This window comes from Gnatocerus cornutus, chromosome 5, assembly GCF_029298725.1.
Source record: "Gnatocerus cornutus isolate USDA-ARS CGAHR chromosome 5, icGnaCorn1.1, whole genome shotgun sequence".
Taxonomy (NCBI): Eukaryota; Metazoa; Arthropoda; class Insecta; order Coleoptera; family Tenebrionidae; genus Gnatocerus; species Gnatocerus cornutus.
Window position 1 is genome coordinate 5353017 of NC_142237.1, and position 23611 is coordinate 5376627.

Consider the following 23611-nt stretch of genomic DNA (forward strand, 5'->3'; position numbering starts at 1 on the left):
TTAAATGTTTACAATGCATGTTCCTTCTTCCTTAGGATTTCCAGCTGCACAAACCACGGAACTGCTAATTTCGTCTCCGTAAACTGATTGACAGTCTTCGTTAAACATAGTAACCAGTTGAACGTAGTGTAGTGACTCAGACAGTTCAGTTTCAGCTAAAATACAAAAATTAATTCAGTGTTAAAAATTAAAATTACATTTACTGTCGCTAGTTTGACCCCAACCTAAAGCCAACACTATCCGGCTGTTTTTAAGCCAATTTATTAACATTCCAATATCTTGTATGAATCTGAAATTAACAATTAGGCTCTAGTATACATTGTATAATATTATTCTAACCATACTGCGTTACGACACTTCTTAATTTAATAAGAGCGATATCATGTTGGAATCTCAAGGGATCAAAGTCTGGATGAACAAAATATTCGGTACTTAAAACAGTGATTCTGTTAGGATTTGGTTTGATCAAATTGGCAGATCCCAACTGAATGGTAAAAAGTGTAGCACTAGAAAACTGTTACTTACAAAATTTCAGTTTTGGAAAACTTACTTATAGACACAATGTCCTGAAGTAAGAATCCATCGATCACGGATCAGAGCACCTCCACAAAAGAATCTGTTATACGCGGTTTGGACTTGTATGGCTGCAGCAAACGGAAATTGGCCTTCTGGAGCAACTATACCTCCACTAATACGTGAATCTGCCAAAAAACGTGAATATGTCTTGTTTTGAAATCATTCATTTTTTTTACTAGGCTTAGCGGTAATGTGGAGGACCAGAAGCGCGGCGACACTTGCAAGAAACAAATTATTTTTCATTGTGTGATTGAATGAAAAATGGATGATTTTAGAAGAGTTTCAGAAAATTGGGACAAGTCAGAATGTTTACCGGATATTACGAATTTTATTTGATACGTTTTATCTGGTTATCAAAACATTGCAATAGATACTTTAACAGAGTGGCTCTTAACGCTGTAATCCCTTGTTACATTTCGATTCACAGAACATAGTTATATTAGTTATATACAGGTGTCCCAGAACTCGCGCCTAGCCGAAAACGGGTGGATGCCGGCAGCAATCAGGACGCCAAAAATGCAATTTGTTTTGTCCTGATGTGCATGAAAATTGAGAAATTGCTTAACGAAAATGACCACCAGAAGGTCAAGCACAAATAATATTAATGTTGCTAGGTTTCATAATTAACTTCTAAAGAGGATAAATTGTTCTTGAAGATTGTGCGATACGGCAATCAATTCAGATTTTCATGGAGAATTTCCTATAAGAGGAAGTGCGAGCATTCTGGGACACCTGTGTTCCGTGCTATACGTAAATTGTAACATTTCTGAAATATCTCAATTTTTCAAAAAAAATAAATAAATTTGCATTACCAAAAAAATATTTTCACAAACATTTTTGAGAATTTTTTATTTCTATTAGACCACTAAATTTGTTTATAAAAGATCCACATAAAATTGAAAATTTTTTCCTTATCGCTGAAAGAAAATTTCACTTTTGTCGTGCAATTTTTTTACAAAAATCAAGATTTTTCTGAAACTGTTCAATTTAAGTATACTTCATATCAATTGATAGTGTGACCCCATTTTAGTTTTAAAGAGTTATACAGTATGTCCCCGGATTGAGTTCACAAGAGGGAAAAAAAGTTTATTTTCCATTTTACAAAAAAATGACAAATGAATAACATTTTTTGCTTATTTCAAAACAGATAAATCTGCAATTAAAATTTCAAAATTATTAGTTTGTTCTCTTAAAATTAATTTTTTCATTATTTTTATCTATTAAATTTTGTAATCGTGTTCAAATAATAGCAGGCTGTGGCTTCACAAAATCAAATAGTGCGTTAAAGATTAAAGAAAAATTTACCTAATAATGTGTAAGTATTAAAAATTGGAAAAAAATGCAATTGCATCCTTAACAATAATTGAGAAAATTCGAAACAGTCTTAAAGAATTACGAGTTAGAATTGAAATATGTGCTAAAACAGGTAAAGGGTCAATCAAATAGTAGAAATTGGTTTGAGTTAAGGAACAAATTTCATTCCTTTGACATTTTTTGCTAAATTGAAATAAAAAAGTTCTTCGTTATTCTTTGTTTTTTTCGATTTCCAGAACACAGCTTGATAATATTAAAGTTTTAATTAAAGATTTATTTATTTTAAATTAAGCAAAAAATATTATTCCTTCGTAATTTTTCTGTAAAATAAAAAGTTTTTTCCTCTTGTGAACTCAATCCGGGTACATACTGTATAGTACATTAAACATAAAGTCACTTATTTAATTTAAAAGTGGAATCTGAAAATGCAATAATATATGGGGTGTTTCAATTTAAATAAGCAAATTGACTCCTACTTTCGCCATAACCGAAAGTGTCACGAATTCGTGAATATTGTCATTCGATTTGTCTTTTTCGCTTATTGTTGTTGTTCCTAAAATTGCAAATTCTCATCTTTTGTAGTTTATAAGAAAAATATCAAAACGTATATGTACTGTTTAAAGGTTAAGTATTATGTAAAGCTTGAATTTTCGAAATCCAGTTATTTATCTTATGAAACGTTTAGTTTTATATCTATTAGGAAATACTTGACGATGACGGAAACACGGTCGTTCCAGTGATTGCAAATTTTCTATTACAAATTACTATTCTCCATTAAACCTTACTTTTCCTGCAGGGAATTTTTGTAGTCCCCAAATATAAAATGCGCCTCTGATTTTATAACACATTTGCAATTCCTGAAACAAGCACTCTGGCATTTGTCACTAAATAGTGCGAGCGTAAGCAATTTTGATTGTGTTATTTATAGCTTCAGCAAATTTTGAGTTTACCGTCAAACGTCAAACTGAAGTATAAATAAAATAACCTAGGTAAACTTCTAAATTATGAAATAATGGCCTAATTTGTTTTTTAAAGGATTGCACGGTAACTTACTCCTTCAAATTTTATTCTTTTGTTATTATGTAGGTACAGAAAGGAAAAAGAGTTGAAATTCACAATAAAAATCAAATTAAATTATTAATCATCAACAATGCTCTTTATCCAATCATAATAGCTGGAAACTCTTGTAAATCCCGAAGGCTGATTGTTGTCACATCCAGATGAGCTAATAAAGCTTGCAACTCCCGCGACTCTAAATGTACCATCATCTATGATAAGAGGACCACCAGTGTCACCCTGAAATAATTTGAAGCTTATAAAACGCAATAACAATGTTTTGGTGTTTACTATGCATGTTCCTTCGATGTAACTTCCTTGTGCACAAACCATCAAATTGGTGATTTTCTCCCCGTAAAATATTTGACATTCTTGCGTGGAAATACTAACCATTTTAACGTACTGAAGATACTCGGACAATTCAGGATTCGCTACAATATAATTTCAGTGTTACAATAATATATTTTGAAACGCGTTTCATAATGAAAATTTTGCTGCACGCACGTTAAATCAAATTCAATTAAGTCAAATTACAAGCTCATTAGCAAAGTCTAATTACATAATTTTTGCAGACCGGTTTAGATGACAATGATGGGTATAAAAAAAAATATTTAATTATTTCAAAATACAAGATTTAGCGCTTAACCCGGTTTTTATGTCAAGTCTTCAATTATACATTTATAAATGACTTTTGTTTCTCCAATACGAAACCTTGTTGACTAATAATATTTATTATTTCGAGTCATTATAATAGTATATTATAAAACGCGTTTCATAATGAACATTTTGCCGCATGCACGATTTTAAGACACGGCAAGCGCAACGAGGAGTGCCATAAAGTAGTAAGTGCGGCAAAATGCATTATGAACAAGTATCATACGCTATTTTTTCTATTTCGCCTTATTTTAAACGAAAAAACTTGATTTCGAAATCTAGGGAATTTTAGGGTAGTTGGCACTTGCAAAATGTTCGGGAAAAAAATTCGAAGTAGCCAAGTCCAATTTCAGTCAGTTTGACAGGTGTGACGTTTTGAGTTTATCGGAGCGCAAGGGAGCCAAGAGAGCGAAGATGTTTATCATGATCATGATGGTTTTCTTGCATCCAAAGAGTTTTTCTCCGATGAATTATTAAGCCAAGTACAACAAGAAATAATAGTGTATTGATCGATTTATCATGGTTTATCAAAATCAAAATCTAAATTGTCAACGTTGACGGCAGGTTGACGGTTTGTCTGCTGCAAACCTCAGAAAAATAAATGCTCCTGGAAATATTCGCACGGGATTGGTCTATTACGATACCGAAATACGCTCAAACGCGTATCGAAATATCATCATTATGAACGCGAAATAGAAATTTTTTTTATTATACTTACAGTCGCTAATTTGACCCCATCCAAAAGCCATCATGGAAGTGTCAGAAGGAAGCTCAGTTCCAACCAGTCCAGTATCGTTTACAGAATCTGATATTGACAGTTACACTTTATTATATACTTTATATACTCGTTATACTTTATATATTCGAAGTAAGTAAATAACATAGTTCACATATTTTTTGACACTAACCATTTTCCGTCACGTTAGTTCTTAATTTAATAAGAGCAATGTCATGCTGGAAAGTTTGTGGACTAAAGTATGGATGAATGTGATACTCAGAACTTGAAACCGTAATTCTTTTTGGATCTGGTGTTGTCAGACTAAGAGACCCTAACTGAATCGTTAAAAGTATAGCACTACAACACTGTCGGCTACAAAGTTTAACATTTGAGAACTCACTCATAGACACAATGGGCTGAAGTAATCACCCATCGATTACGGATTACAGCACCACCACAGAAGAATCTGTTGAACTCAGTTTGGACTTGGATGGCTGCAGCAAACGGAAATTGGCCTTCTGTAGCATTTCTGCCACCTATAATGCGCGAATCTGCAAAAAACGTAAAATGGTCCTGTTTCTAACTCCGATATCTTCCTACCAGGTTTCGACCCTATTGTAAGAACCAAAAGCGCTGCGACATTTACTACGAACAAGTAATGATTTTTCATTGGATGTTCAATCATTTACTGATGATAAAGTTAACGAAATTGGGAAAGATATGACTTCATATCCTAATATTTATACTTACTTTTATCTTACTACTTCAGTATAGCAGAAAAAATCAATTTTGATGATAATAATAATAAGATACACATTTGTGGCTTCTCGTTTATGGTATCATGTGTTGAATTTAGATGGGTTTTAATTTTTTATTTTATCAATTAGTGTCACATTTTGTAATAACTCAAGGAGCCACGTAATTAACAGTTTTTTTTTTAGAATAAACATGCGTTACGTCCTTCCTCAAAAATTGCCTGAAATTCCTTGTAGCTTAAATAACTATTTTATAAAAGATGTTTTTTCAGGTAAAACTAGTTGTTGGAGTGATAGACGCACGTCGTAGACACGAGTTTATGAATATAAGACTAAATAATATTTAAGATATTAACGAATATAATTAAAATAAAAATAGTTTTTTGCGGGAATTTACCTGGTGTTTTTTGATAAATTATACATCTATAGCACAACTTATCTTTAGTGTTATATGGCAAACAATAATAAATGTAAGCTTATAGTAGTAACTTAAATTGTGGTCATAAATCATAAACATTTTGTACTCAATTTTGAACAGATGTGTCTACTATCAAACACAAAATGAAAAATAACATATTTCTTGTAGGTATCGTAGTGGTTCTAATTGTTGAACTAACCGCCAAACCTAGTAAGCAAAATTTCACTCTTACAGCCCCAAATGACATCATTCTTTCTATAGATTCACGTATAATTGGTGGTACAAACGCTCGAGCTGGCGACTTTCCATATGCTGCAGCTATACAGATCCAGACACCAAATGGCAGATTCTTCTGCGGTGGCGCATTGGTAGGCGCTCGCTGGATAATCACTTCAGGCCACTGTGTTTACAAGTAAGTCTTCAAAACACAAATCTTGTCACTAATTATTTGTTCTAGTGCCACCCTTTTTACGATCCAACTGGGATCTTTAACTCTAACCGAACAAGATCCTAATAGAATTACTCTCGTGAGCTCTGAATACGTTCTCCACCCGGAATTCGAGCCAGAAACGATCCAGAATGATATTGGACTCATAAAATTGAGAATGAATGTGACTGAAACCGGTACCTTTGTTAATCGAAAAAAAAACACGTACGATATTAACAGATTATTGCAGATTATTTACAAAATGCTAACTTTTATGTACCTGAAATTCCCGACGATTATCCGCTGGTAGCTATAGGATGGGGACAAACAAGCGACTGTAAGTATTTATTTTTTATTTTTCCTAAACTATGAGTGCACTTTAGCAAACTCTGGAACTTCGGACCATCTTCAGTTTGTTGAAATATCTAGTTTATCCAACGAGGAATGCAAAACGGTTTACGGAGAACAAATTACCGATATAATGGTTTGCGCAGCAGGAAATTACAACGAGGGAACATGCATTGTAAAAAATAGATTGATAAAGTATTTTAACTTATAAATGGATTTTAGGGTGATAATGGCGGGCCACTTCTAAGAATGTCTGGAAAATATTACATTGTAGGCATTGCAAGCTTTGTAAGTGCAAACGGATGTGAAAGTCCTAATCCTTCCGGATTTACAAGAATTACAACTTATTATCCTTGGTTACGTGAGGTTGTTTATGGACGATAAACTTAATTAATGTAGATACAGCGTATTTCAAAATAAATTTCACTTTAAGACACCAAACTATAAGAAAATTTGTTATTCCTCACACGAGGACGCCAAAAATGCAATTTGCTTTGTCCTGATATGCATTAAAACTGAGAAATTGCTTAACGAAAATGACCAATCCCAGAAGTTCACGCACAAATAATCTTAAAAAGAATAAATTGATTTGGTCCACTACATTGTTATAACTCACATCTAATGTCAATTTAACTTTGACTTTGAATTTAGCTTTCCACAGTGTCAATTGTCCTGACGCCGTGTCACTTGCCATTCAACGCTCGTCAACCGTGGTATTCAACCCTCTAGTCAATCCCTAAAGTACGCTGAGCCGTTTCACTAAGTTCAAGGAGTTAACTGATTGATTGAAGTCTGTCATTTTAACGTCAATTAAGTTTACAGTAGACCAGATTGTTTATACAAAATTTAAAAGAAAAAATTTAAACTGGTCTTTTAGCAACACGAAAGTGTATCCTCCAGACCATTTCCGCGCGGCCTTGTGATTGGTCAACTTTTCTTTTCTCTTTCTTTCTTTTTCTTTTTCGTTGGAGTTGGAATTTTTTTTTTTCAGCAATTTACACATTCACGGCTTTTCCCGATATGCCCGGTTTTCGGCTAGGCATGAGTTCTGGGACACTTGTATAATATATTATATTATCCTACTTACATTATTGTGAATAACATTATCTGGATGTGACCCTTAGCCTCCTGCTCAAGATCTTCGTTAATCAAGAACGTGATGAACCCCCTCAAATCACGACGTTGCAATTCCTATTACTGAATTGCATCGTCTGATCGTACGACAGTTTATCGATTTCACTGACCTTACATTTTGTCTATTATGTGGTTTTAGTCTACGGGGTGCCCATATCGTACAATACAAATTTGTTAATTAGCACAAGCGTTCGCGAAGCGAATAGTTAGGCGAATTTCATTAATCGAAAGAGGAGGAGAGAGACTTTTTCTCAGTTCACAGAAGCAGAAAAATGAGATTTGACAACTTTGTGACGTTTTGTCGAATCATCGTCACATTTACCTACCCTTTCCTATCTTACCCCTGCCAGGTCCGCAGCATTCAAAAGTAAATAACATTTTATTGAGAGCAAAGAAAATAATTGGTCAAAAGTCTGCGTCAGAAATTTATTTGGAAAGGTCAACAGCGACTGGGGAGAGTTGCAACAAGGATAATAAAAGAGATGAGCACAATTATGTTGACAACGATGATGCCTACCAGGATCTTCTCTTTGGCGGTGTTGAGGCCAATGGTGTCGTTGGTACTGGCATTGGCAGAGAGGAACGTTTCGGATGGCATTTTTGACAGATGTAATGTGACAAGTTAACAGTTTATTTACTAATTTATTTTAAAAATCTAAATATATACTTCTTCATTCCAATTGATAGTGAGGTCCAAATGTCAAACTTGGCCCGAAATTTAGGACTATCCCAAAAAATTGTGTGGAGGAATGTACTTCATAGGAACATTTTTATACACCAAAAGTTGACGACCTTGTCTGACAGCACTTTGACAGAAACGTCGTCATTTGTAAACATTGACAATTGGCTCCCGTATTTACGGAAATTTGAAGTTATTTCAAAATTGAAATGGCTTTTGAATGGTTTTCAAAGAAGTGGATTCTTTTTCTAGTTGTTGACCATGAAATTATTAAGTTAGCGTGGCCCGCAGTCGTATGACTGAAATATTTAAGTTGTTAACTTATTAGAAGAACTGGTTAGAAGTGAAACACATGGAGAATTTAGCAAAGTTTTTAATGTTTACATAGTCAACTATAAAGTGTTCAATTCGTATTTAGGTAAATTCTAACTACCTCAACCATCGAGGATTTTGAATTGCAGAATTTGAATACGTCTATACCTCACATATCAAAGATTTCATGTTGTTTTAGTGTAGAAAATAAAATGTCGTCTTTTTTCAAATTATGGCCAATTGTCATGGGATTCACTCTGAGGTGCGGTTGTCAGCACAAAACTTCCCATTGCAAAGAAGTTTAACAAAGTTGTGTCCCTTTAATGGCGCATTTTTAAGATTTGTAGCAATTAGACGATTCCAAAAGTGTTTTCCTTTACAAAAGTGATCACTTTTTTTAACGATATCGCAAATGTACACCAAACAGACTTTGCAATAACCAAACTATCAAATAGAAAGAAATTGAATGTGGCCTCAAATACACCAAACATTAGGTCAACCTTTCTTGAATGGTGAAACTTACAGAACAGTGAAGTTCATAGTGGCCAGACAATATTCCTTTGTAACCATTGAACTCTTGTCTATAGTTAATGCTCTTAAATTTTAAACAAAATAATGACCTTCGTGTGAAACCTTAATGGTCAACTTACACATTGGTACAGAGCAAATGAAGACCGAAATTGCTTTTTTTAACATTGGCGCAAGCATTTTCATCCGCTTACAATCCACTTTTTGAAAACCAGAAAATGTGAACAATTAAAACTTTGACTGCGTCATCCCCCTCTGCTTCATTACTTTGCAAGTAATACCAACTTTTCCAAAATTTCCTAGCCTAGTACAATATACTGCTCAATGTGTATATACTCTTTAACACTAAAATGGGGGCCACACTATCAATTGGTATGAAATATAATTAGCGATTATTGCACAAGTTGTTCTATTATTACAGTTTATGAATATAAAAAAAAAATTGTTTATTACAATTTAGAAAAAACGAAGTAAAAATGGTATATGCAACATGTAGCTGATAAAATTTGAATCCCTTCAATTGAAAATAACTTCTAGTTTTTTCTCAACGTAATGAAGGAACACTATTCAATCATGATTTTGAGGGCCAGAAATAAAATTCAAACTTTTTTCTCAAAATTGTAGTACCAAAAAGTCTTAAAAATTCAAGTCAAAGTTACTTAAGGGGAAATCAAACAAATTTCAGTATAGGGCAAATTCAATGTATTTTGAAACACGATTACTCGAAAACTATTTGAGTAAATTGCTTTCTGTTTTTTGCATATGAATCTGTTCAACGTGCACTATGTTGAATGCTATATACAATTTTTGTAAAGTGAATATTTAATAACTTTTTGATTAATTAAATACAAAAACTTGGCTGAAAGCAAATTAATTTTTAGCATTCCACATGCGTAGACTAATTTTACATAATGTCGACCAAACAGATTTTTTTTAAAGTTAATAGTTTTTGAGAAATCGTGTTTCGAAAATTTCAAATTCGAAACATCTTATCCTTGTTTAGCAGTAACATCTCTTTTCTCTGTACCAGAGAGGTCTGTCTGGTAGGTAAAAATGCGGGTACCATAAATCAATTTTGTAGCCGAAAGGATAGTTTACAACTGAAGCTTTTCCATAAACACACAAAATCTTAAATTTGCCTGAAACAAGATTTTTCTATTTCATTCAAACTGAACGTAGCTTTGAGGATAATCATTTCAAAATTTTGAACTTTATATCTGATGAATTATTATTTTAAATTGTTTTAGAATAGTTTAGGTGATAAATATTTGTCTTTATCTTTATTTTTTAAGGAGATCTCGAACAAATTTCAATATAAGGCAAATTCAATGTATTTTTCCAAACACGATTACTCGCAAACTAGTTGAGTGAATTGGTTTCTGTTTTTTGCATATGAATCTGTTCACCGTGCACTATGTTAAATGCTATATACAATTTTTGTAAAGTGAATATTTAATGACTTTTTGATTAATTAAATACGAAAACTTGGCTGAAAGCGAAATATTTTTTTGCATTCCACATGGTAGACTTTTCAAAATTCACACATACGTATTTTGAGAACAACCAGACAGTAGTATAACGTCTTGTTGTCAAAATTATGACTTTGGGGTGGTGAAAAAACTGAGAATTTTCTCGTAATTTAAAGGTTTTAAAAGATAGATCAATTACTAAAACAACAGAATATAATTATTATTTATAATTTAATTATTTATAATTTAATTATTTATAATTTAATTATTTATAATTATGTTCACTATTTTTTGTTAAGTTTACAAAAATCTTGGACAAAATTCGAAGATCTCAGTGCATCTATTAATTCTTCAATTTTTGCAATTACACAAATCCGACCTTTTCGGGAAAAATTTAAATTATTTATGAAGATAAACATTAAATAATAATAATGAGATATTGTAATTATTACATTTCATGGGTGTAATTTGTAAAGTATCGCACTCAACGATCAAAGTATTTAAGATTTACTGGCCATGGGCAATAATAATTTGGCCATCAGTGCAGTCAAAACTATTAGCTATTGTCCTGACCACAAGATGATGGTAATAATAATCTGAACCACTTGGGCTGGGGTTTTAAGAAGTAGTTTTTATTTATGGTTTTATTACGGTAGTAAGCAGACTGACCATGGGTAAGTCACTAAAAGAGTGCCGTCTGCAAATAATGAGGGTTGAAGGGAGATGCTACATTTAACGTTTGGATGTTTAAAATGTTTCATATAATTTTTCCTTTACGTAGAATTTTGAAGCAGAATTTACCGTTACAGTTTGTTAGATATCCCCTTAAAGTTTACCAATCACAGCGCATTTTCATTTTCAGGTCAGATTTGATGGAAAATTTCACGTTAAAAGAAAGTGCGAGCGTTCTGGGACACTGCATGACCATTATTTTCATAATATTTATTTTTTAAAAAAAGATTGAAACCCATGTCACACCTAATTTGTCCAAGGATTTCCATCCATCGTGTCTCTCATCCACACAAAGTAAGGAGCAGTTCTTGTATATCCTGAAGGATCAGTACTTTCACATCCATTTCCGCTAATAAAACTTGCAACTCCTACTAGCCAATATGATCCCGCCAAACTCTGAACCAGAGGACTACCATTGTCACCCTAAAAAATCTTTCTAACTTTAAAGTTATGGTAATAATAAATGTTACAGTGCAAGTTCCTTCATTATAATTCCCTTCAGCACAAACCATATTCTCGGTAATTTGAGTTCCATAAATTACTTGACACTCCAGATTAGTTAAAACAGATAACTGAACATACTGTAGATGCTCAGAAAGTTCGGGATCAGCTGGAAGTACTATAAATTACCAGCAATTTAAACAAAAAGATGAATTCTTACTATCACTAGTTTGCCCCCATCCAAAAGCTGTAACCATATCGTAGTCAAATAAAGTACCTGGATAAATTTTCAGAGTTTGAATCCAATCTAAAATTAAAACACAAGATCAAATTCTGTTTTGATCTTTCACAAAATTTCATACCAGTTAAGGTCACATTCATTCTCAGCTGAATTAGTCCAAGATCGTTTTGAACAGTTTCCGGGTTAAACTCCGGAAAAAGAAAATATTCAGAAGTAGCCACAGTAACTCGGTCCGGATCCGCCTGTGTTAAAGTTGTAGATCCCAACTGTATTGTAAAAAGTGTAGCACTCAAAAAGTTTAAATTAAGTTGAGTTACAACTGGATAAAAGAAACTCACTTGTAGACGCAATGGCCTGATGTAAGCACCCACTGAGGACGAAGAAGAGCACCACCGCAAAAGAATTTGCTGTTTGATGTTTGAACGTGAATTGCGACAACAAAGGGATAATTACCCGCTGGAGCGTTTGTCCCTCCGATTACACGGGAATCTGAAGTACAGATTATATTAATTAATTATATTTATCAAAAATTAGGTGCCATACCGGGTTTTGCACATTGCGAGTCAATGAAGAAAAGGCCGCCCAGAAGAAGAAGCAGCTCAATTTTCATTTTGACGAATCTCGAAAAAACTCGCGAAATATTATGTTAAATTATGATGGTAAGATAATAATTTGTCATCGAGTGATAAGGCAATAAATTTGGTAATAAAGATTGTGTACCTAAATAATCCCACCTGAGTACCTAATTTGACATTTAAAAAGAAATGTTTTTGATACGACTAGTCACAAATTCTTTCGCTGGGGTTTTTATTGTCAATAGGAAATAAATAAAATACCAAATTGTCAGAAACTAGGACTGAACAATTTAAAAAATACTGAGAAGTTCTAATTTTTTTTTTGGCTATATGCTGCTTCTTATGATTCTCTATTCTTTAAAATCCTTTCTATGGCTGCTATTTTGAATATTCTTTTGAATATAATTATTCTTTTGAGGACGATTATGTTTATGGGGGTTTGCGGTAAGTAAACCATTTAAAATGTCAAATCCATAAACGCACTAGATCGTTTGGTAAAATGTACTGTAAGAGCACTGCTAGGAAGATGGAAATAATTGAAAATTGATTTTGGTGAATACATAATTTCAAAAACAAATTTAGGAGTGACAAAATTGAGTGACAGATTTACGGTTTCTCAAACATTACATATAGAAAATCCAAAAATCGTTATTACAAATGAGCGGCGAAGTATCACCTGATGTTACCACGCGTTTTTATGAAGCAATGGTTTTAGTCGCATAGATGAAGGTTAGTCTTTTGGTTTTCAGAGCAAATTTTCACTGATTTTTAATTCAAAAACGAAAACATTTTGGATTTTTTTTATTGATAAAAGTTGTTGCATATGGTGAGTTTTATTACCAGTTTAATTTTGCGCACTCATTTCCATAACACCCTGTATTTTTGTTCTTATACTTTAAGATAACAACAGTAGCAACTTTAAATCAGTTTTTGCCTCTGTCAACACATGCATCTTTGCGCTAAAAATGAACCTCCAGTCGAACATACAATTTTTCTGGATTTCGTAAGAACAAGCCAAGTATTTTAATGAGCAATTGTATGAATCACACAACGTGTTTGGATACAATTTTTTGCCCGTAAGAAAGGAATCTATCAACAAGGCGACGAAAGCGGATTCTATTATAAGAGAAAAAATAATTAAAAAAAAAAAAATGAGAAAATAATTATGTATTTCCCGACTATTGTGTGCTACAAACTGTATTTGATTAATCCTAATTTTTGGTAAATGAGAAAAATATTTAAATAACTTGTATATTGAAAAGGAAAGAAATTATGGTAGATATTAACAAAAGTTATCAAAAGCACACATTTTTTGAAAACCGTAAATTTAAAAATTAATCAAAAATTCATAAAAAATTCCCACATTTTTGATATGAATATGAAGTGAATTTAACTACTAGTGTAAAAGAAAACAGCCTAAAAAGTACCTAAAAACTAAATTTTTTAAAATTATTTTTAAAACCGCAGAACAGACTTTTTTAAATTTTATGTGATGATTTAGAATAAAGTTTTATATCTTCAGGACTTTTTTCAAAATTTTTGAGTTTACTGTTTTTGAGATACTAGATACACTTGAACCTTAACAAATTTGCTACAAAGTTTTGAGCCAATAGAAGCAGGCCTCTTGAACTGGCGCAAATACGTGCTATGTAGATTTTTAAATTATTGAAAACAAACTCAGAAAAATAATAAAAGATGTAATTTTTGAAAGTTTTGAATTTTGTAGATAAGCATTAGATTTACTCACATTATCAAAACCCTGCTGAAAGTCTAACAATAAGTCACCAAACCACTGATGTTTAATTGAAAAAAAGAATTTTTCGAATTTGCCGCTTTAACAGGTTCATTAGAGTATTCAATTTGGAGTCGTATCTATAAGAGTATCTATAAGAGAACTCAAAATAGGAAATTTTGTTTTTAAAGAGTTGGCAGAACTAATTAGTCTGGCTGTCACCGGTTTCCTGTCAAGTTTTTGGTCAATTTCACCATTTACGATTCGTGTTTAATAAATTGCTGCGTGAATAAAAAATATATCAATATAATTGAATTGTCCTTTGCGGCCCACAATATATGTACCTAAATATAATAGATGTGAATGCAGGTTGTGAGGTTAGGTTAAAATTCAGTGACAGTCAAACTCAATAAATGTCAAATTTTAAATTGAATTTGAAAATCAAGTGGCAAGTCGTGGTTACAAAACCATTACCAATCGAGTAACACGAAAACTCTTAGAATTGCAAAATTTAAATTTTTATTAAAAAAAGGGTGCAAATTCGAAAAAATAGTATAAAGAACTTGTTTTATAATGGCATTGGTGCACTCGTCTCATACAAAACTCACCTACGGCTCGTTTTGTATGGGACGAGTGCACCAAATTGGCCATTATAAAACACGTTCTTTAATATACTATTAAAATACCCCTTAAATTTAATAAATCAATGACCTGTAAAATTAATTATTTATACAAATTATTCTCTGAAAGTTTGCCTTAGTGCTCTTCAAAAGGAATTTTAAAAGAACGAAAAATAGTCAAGGAGATAAATCCCTCTTTTGCTTATTAAAAATTCAAACGCTTTCAACATTTTTCTGGTTGATCGAGCATCGAAAAAGTACATTTTTTCTCATTGGAATCAACAGCTTTTTTATGATGGCTATGTTTCCGGCGGATGAAGTAAACATTTCGGTAAGAATAATGCCAATTATACCTAATGGTTATACATATGTCTGTTAGAGTGGATGCAATTTATGATATTGACTGGTACAACGCCCGTAACCTGAAAATATGAAAATTTATACTGTTCTGGCTGCGTGTAGCTCAACAGCCGATTCAAATGTCTGAAGCTAAAATTATTTAATCAAATGAATTTAATGAAATTCGATTATAATTGTATTAGGTTTCTCGTCCGAATAATCACTTATAATAACTTGTAGTAACGCTCTAGCGTGGCCCAAATCCGCGCATATTTCTAAGGAAAAAAAATCAAAAAATAAAGCAATTCAAATATACCGCCACATTCTTGCCAACCCTGGCACAACTATATCTCTAGGCGGCAGCCATACTTCATTATGTTTAAAGCATAAAGCCCTATTTAGCTAAAATTGCAACGTCTCCAATTGGGGCAGATATGTTGGGATGGGAGGGAAGTGATTATTCGGACGAGAAACCTAATACAATTATAATCGAATTTCATTAAATTCATTTGATTAAATAATTGTATGGCGGTTTCTCGTCCTCTAATCACTTATAATAACTTGTAGATGTTTAAAGCTGCGTTGCGATTTTTCCCTTAGACAATCATCAAAAAATAAAAATATTTAGTGATGTGTGGAAGAATACATGAATACGATTAAAGGATTTACTAAAAAATTAGTGATGCTACCCTACATTAATTATGCTCCTATGTGGTATGTACCTTGTACAGGTCAATTATAAAACCCTTCGAAGGACAAGGATTGTTCTGCCTAACCAGCGGTCTTCCAAATTACATCTATGGAAATTCCCTGCCTTTTAACAACTAAGTTAGACATATGTCTTGCAAAATGAGAATATTTCTCAATATCAATACCAGCTGCAGAGAGAGAGTACTCTTGATCCATCTACTGATATTTTGACTAGTTGCCTTCCTGAGGTTTATCTGGGTACCTAAGAATGAATATTCAATACCTCCATGAATGAACTCTTGTAACGTAGTAAAATGGACGCTACGAGTGAGTTTTCATCTTCTTAAAAAAAGAGAAGCTGTAACAGGGGTGAATATCCGCTTGTGAGCTAGTGTTTAATGCATTTAAAATCTTGATTTTATCCTCTCCATTTTGGTAACAAAAAATTTGCACCCGATGAGCAGTACCCAAAAGTCAGTGTTTACCTCGCTTGTAGGACAAATTAATGAAACAATTTAAGATTTTAGAATTAAAACCAAAAATAAGATATATTGAAGCACTTGAGAAAAGCTGCATCCATACGTCTTCATATTTGAACTTTCCTGTTCTCAACTTACAGATCCTTTAGGTACATATATTATTAAGAGGGGATAATGACAGACAATCTGGTATAACCAAACAAAGCAACGTGCCGATCTGTGACATCGTAACTATTGTTTTGAAAATAAAAACATTTTGTAGGAAAGACAAGCATGACTTCATTCTCCTTCTTCTTTTCACGATAGTCCTACCACCAATTGTGTGTGTTGATCTGTAATCGATACTAAAAAACAAGGTTTACTTCAGCATCAAAACCATGCTTGTAACGGCCAGTTGGGAACCACTAATATGCCTTCAGCTTGGTCGTTAAAGATCTATTTAGAGTAAGAAAAAATTTGTCAAAGTTACTGTAAATAAATGCATCTATCGCTAAGGAATTTAAATCTCTTAGCCACGAAAAATATGTATCATATTGGTATTTCAAATTGAACACAAACTGATCCAAAAACCTGTACAATCTGATTAAAAATTGTATAATTTGGTTTCCATCGAGATCATTCAAGGATCGAGATCAGCGAAAACATTTCGTTAGAAGAAATGTACAAAGCATCCAACCATCTTCCTATGCTCGCAAAATTGGCAATCCTTCTTGTTAGCCTGAAAAGTTGTGAATTCCTATTCAATTTATGTAAGAGAAGACTGTTGTGTTGTCCTTTCTCAATGAAAAACATTACCTCATTACAGCTTCGCAAACTTTGACGAAGCACTTGGTACCTAAATAACTGTCAAAAGTTCAAGATCATTGTTGTAAAGGGTTTTTGGTTCATTGCTGAGCCTCAGCGACATTTTTGTTTCTATTTTGGAGTTCCTAACTGTGGAAATTCCACAAGACAAAAAAAAAACCATTCTTATATCCTCAGTTTATACCTGCAAACTCCTAAAAACCAGATTCTGTAACCAGCAGTCGGTACGAACAGTTTGGTCACTGCGTCGTCACCCTCGTCACCCTAGTTTTTAACATAGAACTCCACCAGCCATAGTGCCCGACCTGAGCTGGATGCAGCGTACTTTCAATTTCCAATGATTCATTTCGTATTGAATTATATGCTTTTGCAATATTCGAGTGCCACCCTTCAAGATCCTGTGAACTGCTTTAGCAATCAACATATTGGAGTTATATTTTCTGAGGACTTGGTGAAAAATAAGTAAATTCCCCTTGAAAAATTTGCACATAGAGCTATCCGTATTTTACTGCTGGATATGCTGATACCAAAAGTGCTAACCAATAAGTAAATGTCCCAACGGTACATGTGAAGTGTCGTTGAAAACATCAAATCTTCTTGGAGATTTTAGTTTTCTTGTCGTCAAGTAAAAGAATAAGAATGTTGATAGTATCAAAAACGACGACCTAAAAATTTGTCTTGGAAGAGAAGTGGATTACTTTTGTCTCTGTTTGTAATGAAACCAAGTTCCTCTAATAGAGTTGTTGTTAGTATCGGATTGGATGAACACTGTGTGTGAGTATCTTCAAGTATCCTATCGGGGTAACATCTAAATAGATGATACAGAGGATGCCTTTGTTTCCTAGCCAAATTGCAACGAGTTTCATTATTTTAGTAAAAAACCAGTAGAGCTGAGTTCAGCTCAAAATCAACCAGCCAAATTCATACAGTATATCCTGAAACCAAAATCTGAAAGATACTTTCGGTGTCCACTACGAACGGAAACAAAATAGGTTAATTTTGCCATAAAATTACTTCGCTTGAAGGACTTGATTCTGTACGATAGTCCTCCATTATAAATGAAAAGGATCAACAATGTTTATCAGCTCTCTAGGGTTCAGTATGAACCGATTACTGTCACAGGGCTTTTCTACTAGGAAGTGGTAGTTTGGGGTGAGGTTCCATAATCAGATTGTCCCCTTGCGAATTAAATCGTCAATGGCCTTGAAATTCCTATGTGTTTTGTTAAAGAGACTAGTGATTGAAGAACCAGATTGTTATGGAGTTTTAAGAAAGGGAATTTTTAACCCTTAATCCATCAGAAATGACCAAGTGATTGGTAATTTGTTTCCATTTCTGAAGAGTGCTGTGGCACCTACAACGAATATACTTACGGTATATTTCCGTCTTGTACCACGACTCTCTCGTTCAATACGACGAGGCTCTCCGGTTTAACGATGCCCATGGCTGTCTCCTTAAGTTCGCTTACTCCCCCCCCTTTTCTTTGAACAAACCTAGCTGGAAACCTTGGTTGAGAGACACCCTGAACGTTTGGCGTGCTAGCTCCATAGCCTGGCCACTTTGATACGTTCTCATAGACCTGAACAAAAAACTTGGTTTGATGGAAGGGACAGCTACAACGGCGCTACAGAGGCATAAGCCTAAGGCGACGCTTTCAACAGTATGTAATACATCTTTGTCTGTATTGTTTACTTTGACTTGTACATCTGTTGAATAAAATACATTTTAGTACTACTGTTACAACCTGTCCTACAGATGTTGAAGGGTAAGTAAGTAAGCTTTGCCGTCGTTCGACGGATAATTTCGACAGGGGTCAGTTAGTAAACGACATGAGTCTACATGGTTCATGGTACTCATAGTTTCCTTCCTTATATTGTAATTGTTGTCATCGTTTTTTCCTGAAAAACGGTTACCTTTTCCAACTGGTTTTGGAAACCTGCAAAAGTCAAATCCTGGCGTAGTTTGTTAGCGGATGACAGCAATTAGTTGTTGGCAGATGACAGCAGGACGTTCTGAACCAACTTACGGGGCTTTGAGGACTGAGCAATTTGTTGAAGTGGCTATTTTGGACATCATTGTCTCCCTAGGACCATAGGACCCGTTTTACTGAAGATTGATGCAGTTGAAATTCTTAAAGCTGGGGACGTGATGGGTCCTCTCCAAGAGTGTTCAGGATTTCCGGCCCCAGCAACTCGACAGTTTTATTTCCAATCTTGAGAAACTGGAGTTAATTGATGCCACTTTAACACTATCCACGAATTTGGGGTGAAAGAGGTTTGCCACGTGGATAGTGCGGGGTTCTGGGGTTTGTACTCTGCAAGAGCTTTACCCGTATGTGACTGGGATCGCCACGCGAACCCCCTAAAACCCACGATGTTGAGGTTCTGGATGGCCCCGTTCATCTAACCTCAATTCCCGGGTTTTCAAGCGCTTTGCAAAATTCCTGCGGGAAACATGCTCGTCCTCTGAGTCGGAGGTGACTCTATGCTGTTTATGTTTGTCCATTTTTGCTTCTAAAGCTACAAAAAAACGAATTAATACCTGAATATAGTGACAAACACACTTGCGGTTTGGGCGCGCAAAACGTAATGAAGTATGGCTGCCGCCTAGAGATATAGTTGTGCCAGGGTTGGCAAGAATGTGGCGGTATATTTGAATTGCTTTATTTTTTGATTTTTTTTCCTTAGAAATATGCGCGGATTTGGGCCACGCTAGAGCGTTACTACAAGTTATTATAAGTGATTAGAGGACGAGAAACCGCCATACAATGATTCAAGTAAACCGAGTTAGTACGAGTAAGAAAAATGAAAAGTGTTTTCCCAAAATCGAAATTTTGAACAATGAAAATCTTTTGTTTTAGATACAACGCATTGGATGTTCTACTTCAACTGTAATGAAAGGAACCAAATAAGCTAGTTTTATGTACTTTTCTAACCATTAATTTTGATCTAAATTACTTATTAAAATCTTTTCTCATACTTTTTTTTATAATTTGTATTTGTATTTCAGATTTTACCAAAATGAAAAAAAAGAGATTGTAAAACACAAAACAATTTTCAAAATAGTATATTAAAACACCCAGTTTCATAAGGCAAATTTTTAGGCACGAATCCAAGTTTACAAAACGAGCGGCAAAGCCGCGAGTTTTATAATGGATGAGTGCCTAAATGGTCTTATGAACGAGGTTTTTATATTATTTTTCCTAATTTGTTCTTGTAACAGAGCTATTGTCGCTATTTTCGCATTCGTTTTCAGTGCTAGAATATCCATTTCGATACGGAATGTTAGAATAGCTTTGTTTCCATAGCAACTTGGGAATGTTTAAAATACAAATTAGGAAAAAATACTTTTTGGTCACCACTATCAAGGTTTCCTTTAAGTGTTATTTGGGTCAATTTTTTTAAACTAATGTACTTAAGTAATTATGCTCTTAATTCATCATTAAAATATTTCCTCATTTTTCTTTTTTATATTTGTATTTTTACTTAAAATTTTCCAACATGAAAACAGTATAATTTTAATAAAAAAATCTTACAATATTTTATAAAATAACGACACTCCAGCGTACACAATTTTGCATATCTGAAAACGACTTTCCACTGAAAATTTCAACGCAGAAACAACATTCATACCGCCAGTCCCAAACGATTATTGATAGCCAACGTTTTAGTAAATTTCAGGCTTAGAGGTTTAGCACTGTTAAGTAAAGCCAATTGCAAAGTTTTCCTGTTGTTACTACTCCAGTTGTACCACTTCGCTTGCAAAAATTTGATGAAAATCTTTTCCGACTGAAACAAATTATTAAGACGTTGTTTGTAAGCACTTTTCAGATTTCTTTTTGCCTCAATTTCTACAGTTTCTCCACTTACTATGACATGGCCTATGACAAAAAAACCAAGAACTGAAAACAAAATACACCGCAAAATTAGTACCGGCGAAGGTTCATGCATTATCTAGAAACAAGAATGAATTAAGAAAATTAAAGTTAGATAGATACCACCTCAAAGACAGAAAAGGCAATACTTATACAGATAATGCAGGCACCAACACTGAATGGAATTATCATGTTTTTTATAATATCAGATGCTCCTCGTCCACACCTAGAAATAGAATAGTTAATAGGATAAACAAGCAAGAATTTTTAAAGCTCACTGAATTAACTCGGAGTGTCTTCGAATTAAAAATTTGAGTCTTATTTCAATCGTCTTTTGGAACTTTTTGTCATGTACCAACATCTCTGAACTTTTCCGATTTTCGCATATCCTTTCAATGAGTTCTTTGAACAAGTATATTTGAAAGTTGATCTCTTGCGTGTTATAAATTACTTGAAGAGCGTGCGAGGTTATACAAACACTTCTTAAAAATGCTGTTAACTTTAAAACACCTACTAAAAATTTCGAAAAAGGAAGCTTAAAGAAAAATTGACAGAATGCCATTTCGATGTCGTCCTCATGAGGACACATGATGCATATAGCCCACAAGAACGAAATCAAAGCGATTGAAAAAACATAAACCAAGATGTAGTAACTCGTTCTTGTAATTACCTTTGATGTTTTTCCCCCAGCTGAGTTTATATCCCACGGTTTCAGTAAATAGTGCAATTGGCTTATGAGAGTATGTTTCTTGAAGTGGACGCAAATTGTAAACATTGTCTGGAAAAACATTGTTACAAGAAAATTTTTCTAGGTGTGATTAATTACATAAATGTTTCTCAATAGTTCGGATCCTTGTTTGAAAACTTGTTTTCTTTCATGATGTTCAAAAAGCTGCAGAATTTGAAAAAGGGAAAAAACGAAGTAGTAGAGAAATAGTACTTTAAGACACCGTTTCATGGAAAGATTTTGGTACATTTTGTAGCTGAAAAAATATATGTGCCTCAAGGGATCATCTAAAAACGACAAAATGAGTCTAGGATGGCTTACGGAAATTTTACAGACCCTCAAGTTTTTGTGGTTGCTGAAAAAAATCAATCATGGGAGCCTCAAACTGCTTTTATGGTGGAAAAGGTTGGACTAAGTCAATGGTCAAACATCGATTATTATTATACATCTTCATTGGGTTATAACTTATTTAATGTAGTGACCTACAAATAGCAAATCGATTGAGATTAATAACAATTTTTTCGAAGTCATTTGAAACAGAAGGAATTATAAATCTTTCTAGCATCAAAAGTGGCTCTGGAATTCCTGTCATGCACTATTTTACCCATTGTTTTTATAGTGAATACAACTATGTTTAAATACATTTAAAATCTCACTCACGTCAACGACGTTTCAATTGCGACTTTGTGTCCAAGTTTTTAATTTTCAGGTTTCAAACCATAACTAGAACAGTTTTTTGTCAAAATTAACTTTGCTCTATTATTGAAGTTAACTGCAAATGTCAGTTGAAAAATCTAAACCTTGATTTGTAATGAGCGGCAAATTTTTTTGACATTTCATAGCCATCCTTGATGCTTGAAACATTTATAAACACCTTGCATATTAATCAAAGTTAAATCTCAAAAATCAATATAAAGCTATGGAAATATCGATAAAAAAACAGACTGCATGAAAAATAAAGAAACAAATAATTATAAAATAACCAACAACTTTTGGACCAAATTTATAAAGTTTGCATAGATCTGAGATAATCGATTTCAAAGATTTGAAAATATTTTAAGTCTTTAAGAGTTATGAACAAATGAAGTTTACTAGTGTTTTCTTTGTCTCAGAGACACTCTTTTAAACAAATTTTCACATTTCTCAATACAAACAATACTCAATACTCAATACAACTCAATACTCAAATTTGTTGACTTTTTGTGGATTGGATGATTTTTGAAGAATAAATAATAGTTATTTACATACAGAATGTACCCGAATAAAGTGCAAAAGATTTCAACCCCAATATCAGAGCACGCAGTTTGATATGAAGGCAAAATTTCGCGTTCCGAAACGTCACCGTTTCCTAGAAAAAAATAACTAAATGTTTTATCAAGTTATTTGTTCATAATGTAGTTCGCTTTAAACAAGTTATGATAGCCATAACTGGAACCCGTGGAGTAATGACCTCATTGCGGGCTTTGATTGGCTGAAAGTCATTTAGTTATGACCACTATAACCCAATGTTTCATCAATTTATCCTAGTACTCAAGATCCAAGCTTTGTGTCTATTTTTTTGTGGTCGTAGATAAAACATAGTATTACACTCGCATGTTATGGCCCTTGTTCACGGGGTTGATTTACTCAACCTCGTAAATAAGAGATCTCATAACATGCTAGTATAATAATATACTATTAAAGTGTTTCGAATTTATTAATTGTTAAAATAAATAATAATAATACCCACAACAGAGAAATCTGATACCCCAATTTCAAATTGTAAAGTTTGGACGTTATAACAGTCAACATCATCTTAAACAGAAGTTCTTTCTTTAAGACAGTTTAGAATGAAAGACTAAATTAATTAAGTGTTAAAGAGTTGTTGGATAAGTTTCTTCTTATAATGTAAATTTTTAGTGATATATTACAGGATGATGAAAAAAGAACGCCTATGAGTGGAAGTACCATGTCTTCTTCAGTTAAACCA

The 23611-nt window shown here is 33.4% G+C and overlaps 4 protein-coding genes and 1 long non-coding RNA gene across 5 annotated transcripts; 1 reads left to right on the forward strand and 4 right to left on the reverse strand.

The window, feature by feature from the left end:
• On the reverse strand, positions 1-819 carry LOC148173863 (chymotrypsin BI-like). The gene is made up of 5 exons (XM_088035695.1): positions 753-819; positions 551-701; positions 345-506; positions 204-289; positions 1-155 (listed from the first exon to the last, which is right to left on the reverse strand). The coding sequence occupies exons 1-5, from the start codon at positions 817-819 to the stop codon at positions 1-3; spliced, it is 621 nt and encodes a 206-aa protein (XP_087891821.1).
• Positions 820-3027: 2208 nt separating this feature from the next.
• On the reverse strand, positions 3028-4349 carry LOC148173864 (serine protease 3-like). Its single transcript, XM_088035696.1, has 3 exons — positions 4319-4349; positions 3238-3377; positions 3028-3186 (listed from the first exon to the last, which is right to left on the reverse strand). Exons 1-3 carry the CDS (start codon positions 4347-4349, stop codon positions 3028-3030), a joined length of 330 nt encoding a protein of 109 aa, XP_087891822.1.
• Position 4350: 1 nt separating this feature from the next.
• On the forward strand, positions 4351-6650 carry LOC148173865 (brachyurin-like). Its single transcript, XM_088035697.1, has 6 exons — positions 4351-4468; positions 5660-5903; positions 5949-6115; positions 6169-6255; positions 6302-6441; positions 6489-6650. Exons 1-6 carry the CDS (start codon positions 4351-4353, stop codon positions 6648-6650), a joined length of 918 nt encoding a protein of 305 aa, XP_087891823.1.
• Positions 6651-11366: 4716 nt separating this feature from the next.
• Positions 11367-12412, reverse strand: LOC148173866 (brachyurin-like). The gene is made up of 6 exons (XM_088035698.1): positions 12346-12412; positions 12141-12291; positions 11924-12090; positions 11782-11868; positions 11591-11730; positions 11367-11543 (listed from the first exon to the last, which is right to left on the reverse strand). The coding sequence occupies exons 1-6, from the start codon at positions 12410-12412 to the stop codon at positions 11367-11369; spliced, it is 789 nt and encodes a 262-aa protein (XP_087891824.1).
• Positions 12413-18715: 6303 nt separating this feature from the next.
• On the reverse strand, positions 18716-19729 carry LOC148173867 (uncharacterized). Its single transcript, XR_015770147.1, has 2 exons — positions 19068-19729; positions 18716-18977 (listed from the first exon to the last, which is right to left on the reverse strand). It is a non-coding gene; the product is annotated as an uncharacterized LOC148173867 (long non-coding RNA).
• Positions 19730-23611: the final 3882 nt, after the last annotated feature.